Source organism: Aegilops tauschii, chromosome 7 (assembly GCF_002575655.3).
Source record: "Aegilops tauschii subsp. strangulata cultivar AL8/78 chromosome 7, Aet v6.0, whole genome shotgun sequence".
In the NCBI taxonomy this organism is placed as follows: domain Eukaryota; kingdom Viridiplantae; phylum Streptophyta; class Magnoliopsida; order Poales; family Poaceae; genus Aegilops; species Aegilops tauschii.
In genome coordinates this window covers 38,252,556-38,256,884 of record NC_053041.3, presented here as the reverse complement: position 1 = coordinate 38,256,884, position 4,329 = coordinate 38,252,556, and the positions used below count along the sequence as shown (strand labels likewise).

The window sequence follows — 4,329 nt, the reverse complement described above, 5'->3', positions numbered from 1 at the left end:
CCTGATCGCCGTCACCGCAGTTCTTCGATGAACGACGCGACGGATCATCTCCTTCTTCTCTCTCGCATGAAGTCCAATTCTGGCCGGATCGTCGGGGGGGGCAAGACTTTGTCGACCGTCGTTGCCACTTCATCTTCGTCGTAGCCGGAATGGAAAAACTCGCAGATGATATCAGATGGGGTCGGCGACGACGGGGAGGCCGCCGGGCTCCCATCCCCATCCTCGTCCGCATCATCCTCATCGGAGTGTGCCAAAGCCCAGAACCGGCCGCCGACCCGCCTTCGATCCCCGGCGGATGATGGCGGCGCGCCCATGGTCGCCCCTCTGGTCGCCCCCGCACCCGCCCTCATCGCCCGTGGTCAGGCTGAAGCAGGCCGCAGTGGTCGGCGCTGGCCCTAACCGCGTCAGCCACGCCACCCGGGTCCTCGCCGCCACCGCCCTGGCAGCCCTGGCAGCCGCCGCACCCCGGGGCCACCGTGACGCTGGTCGGGCCGCTGCAGCCCTCGCTGCAGCTACAGCCAGCCCCCGCCACCGCCCCGATCTGGCCACAATGGCCGGCCACGGCCATCGCCGCGCCCACCGCCTCCGCCGTTTCCAGGCAGCAGTAGCTGCCGCTGCCGGCGCCTCCGCCGCCCAGCACCGGGCTGACTACAACCGCGCCGGCGGGCGTGCCGATTTAGCAAGTGCGGTTGCCGCCCTCGCCGTCCCAGCTTCCAGCCTGGTTGGCCGGGACGTCATCGCCGCCAGTCTACACCATGGCCGTGGACCAGCCGACGCCCTCCCTGTCATACGACGGGCCCTCCGGCTCCGCGGGTTTCCACGCTGGCTTCGACGGGCCACCGCTTTCATGCGGACCACCTGTGCACACCGGACCAACGCCCTCCTCTTCGCTGCTCCGTACTGCCGAGCCGTACCCTCATGGCGGTCATGCTCAGACACCGCCGCGCTTTGCCAAGCTCGCCTTCGCCACCTACAATGGCGCCGAGGACCCCCTCAACTGGCTCAACCTGTGCGAGCAGTTCTTCCGGGGGCAACGGACACTCGCGTCGGACCGCACCTGGGTCGCCTCTTATCACCTCCGCGGCGCCGCACAGACGTGGTACTACGCCCTCGAGCGGGACGAGGGCGGCATGCCCCCATGGGAGCGTTTTCGCGAGTTCTGCCTCCTTCGATTCGGACTGCCGATACGTGGGATCCGGTTGGCGGAGTTGGGCCGCCTTTCCTTCACCTCTACGGTGCAGGACTATACCGACCGCTTTCAGGCCTGGCGTGGCACGCGTCCAGCGTGACGGCTCACCAGCGGGCCGAACTCTTCGTCGGCGGTCTGCTAGATCATATCCACGTGGACGTTGAGCTGCAGGGACCCAGGACCTCCAGACGGCCATGTACTACGCCCGCGCATTAGAGCGACGCGCGGTGGCCATCCAGCAGGGATCACCGTCCCGGGCCGCTGGGCCGCCACCCTGGCCGGATGTTCCCGCGCAGGGTCGGCCTGCTCAGACTTCCGCGGCACCCCTTGCCGCGACCGCGGCGCGCCCGTTCCGCCGGCTCACCTCGGCCGAGCTACTCGAGCGTCGCCGCCAAGGGTTGTGCTTCAAATGCGACGAGACCTACATGCCCGGCCATGTCTGTCCCCGACTCTTCTACCTGGAGGCTGCAGACTACATTGAGGAGGACGCCGTCGCCGCCGAGCTCGACGACCTGGCCGGCCCAGCTGTCGCGGAGGTGTTTGACGCTGGTTGATCACCTCGAGGAGTTTAGCAAGCGCTTCCCCGCCTTACAGCTCGAGGATGAGCTGTTTGTGCAGGCGGGGAGAAGTGTTATGACCGGCATATTAGGGGCTTAGCCCAGTGGGCTGTGGCCCAAGTTATCTTATCGTTATTAGGGGCTTAGCCCAATTATCTTATCGTTATTAGGGTCGTTTGCTTACGAGTCAAGTAAACCTCTCTACATAAGGAGAGGAGATGTATCAATCTAATCAAGCAAGAAGCAATCACTATTTGCTCGGCTTCCTGAAGGGAGCCGGGAGACCTAACCCTAGCCGCCTCTTGCGCTGCCGCCGCCTCTTCTTCATCGCGCCATGGCGCCCCGACGCCGGCAGCCGCGATCGCATCTCCGTCAACCCTCATCCTTCCCGTACAACCTACGCCCTAGACCGGGTAGGATCCTAGCTCCTACCAATTTTTGTGGATTCAGAAATGAGCTAGCTGTTTGGCCTCCTTGACTCTGCTAGTAGGTAATAGTGTGAACCTTAATTACACTGACAATTCCATCTCGAGTGTAATGTACTCTCCCTTGTTTTATTGATATGAGAAATTGCAAAACCTAGCTAAGCCAACATGGCCTGACAGAGTTGTAAACCAGCATAGCTGTAAAGCAGGGATGAAACAGGGGCCGTCCTCAGATTAGTGTCTGATGTCACTCTGCATAACCCAAATGAACACAACTTTAGAAGCTCAGGGTGTCAGACACGATGCATAAGGGGCCGCAGGCGTCTGGCCCTCGCCGGCTTTGTTGGAGCGGTGAGCGTGTGGTGCCTTGCCGGCCAGACTTGCAAGTCTGGAGTGGAGGGTGCTGCTCGACGGGTGCATGATTCAGGCCGGCTGAGGAGGCGACGGCGATGGTGAGCAATGATGTTCAGTCGGAGGGTGATGAGCGTGGCATAACTGAAGCAATATCTTACGAGTTACAAGACGAGCGGATATACGATGACCACTGTAATGTAAGTCACATTTCTTTTGGAAAAAAAAACTCACATATGTTTTCGACAGCTTCGCCTGAGGAAAAAAGCACGGCCCGTCACGCCCCGCCCCAAAAGAGAAAAGAACGGCCAAGAAAAGGATTCTTTGCCTTGCACTGCACCGCTACATTCAGGGACGCTCAGCTTTCAGATTACGTGCCGTCGTCCTCTTTGACACTACGGCAAAGAAAGCTATAGCTACGCTCCGCATCGCAAATTAAAGCGGCAACCGCGCTGATGTACTATTATGTACCTGGATGCTTTGCCTTCTTTTCGAGCCATCCCTGCTTTTATCGGTAGATAGACTACTGAAATGAAAGATGGTGCTGGCTGTGGATCCAACCGGGGTTCGGTTCAGTTCTTTCACGCTCACGGTGTGCGCCGTACGTCCTGGCTGCGTGCAAAGATATTCTGCGAACCCGGCCACCTGGATTTTGACTCTGTGTAGTGCACTGGCATGATGAAGAAACCCAAGGCGGTGGGAATGGATGCGATGCCATGCATGCGCCCAGGTTGATTCAGACATGCATGTAGGTGAATGCCGCAGCACGTGCTGCAATTTGTTTCTCTCAAAAGTGTATGATATGAACTCAATGACAGAGCCTGCACGCACCTCGTCCTTTTTCTCCTGCTGTAAGCCTGTAATTGGGAAATTTCCATTGATCAGCTAGTTTGATGCATGGTCATGGAAGTGCAAACCTGTCAAGGAAAGAATATATATGTAGGCCAAAGACGAACGACCCTATTTTGGGGAGCATGCAACTCACACAACCAAGCCATGCCTGCTCTTCCTTCGACGATCACCCGCTCAGGGTGACCTACTGTTCCCACACTACTTCGTGATGAAACAGGGAGGCAAAGAGTTGCAGCCCCAGTTTTTTTTTTTTTTTTTGAAAACTGTAGCCAGCAAAGGGGCCTAACTTTATTCACTAAGAGAAAATATATGTCTTCAAAGGCCATTTTGAAGTTACATCTAGAGGCCTCGCTACATAGGAACGAGCAGAGTGAATAGCATAAAACTACCACTTTTCGTGCTAAGGTTCCAAAAAACCACCACTTTTTTGTTTGTGACTGATACCTACCACTTTTCTCGTCGGCTGTCTCAAAAAACCCAAATCGCCCGTTGCTAGCGTTTTAAACCGTTTTCTGATGGACCGGGCCCGCCTGTCAGGCCACGTCATCGCCGCACGTGACGGAGAGGCCGTTAACGGCCGTTACTCGGACCGGCCGGTGCGGTCGGACCGCACCCGCTCGTGCGCTGCCTTTCTCTCTCTGTCGGCAGCAGCTCTCTCTCGCTCCTCCTTTCCCCCGTGCTCTCTGTCTCTCTCGACGATGGCGGCGGCGAAGAAGAAGGACGACGACGAGCCTGGGGTGACAGCCGGCGGCGAGGGCGGTGCTCACTCCGAGGTCAACAAGTGGCTAGGCAGCGCAAGTTTCCCGACCCAGCGCTCGCCTGGGCCACCTACGCAGGAGGTCCAGATCTCGTCGGCGTTCCACGCGGCCAGGGCAGTGGCCAAATGCATCCACGCGGATCCAGAAGGCGGGCACCAGTGGGCCTCCTCACTTGGTGGCGTGGAGTAAGTTATGAA

General features: G+C 58.6%; 1 protein-coding gene across 1 annotated transcript; it reads left to right on the top strand.

Annotated features, from left to right (window-relative positions):
• The first annotated feature begins 755 nt into the window (after positions 1–755).
• Positions 756–1,289, top strand: LOC109774164 (uncharacterized). Its single transcript, XM_020332879.1, has one exon. It carries the CDS (start codon positions 756–758, stop codon positions 1,287–1,289), a length of 534 nt encoding a protein of 177 aa, XP_020188468.1.
• The last annotated feature ends 3,040 nt before the right edge of the window (positions 1,290–4,329 follow it).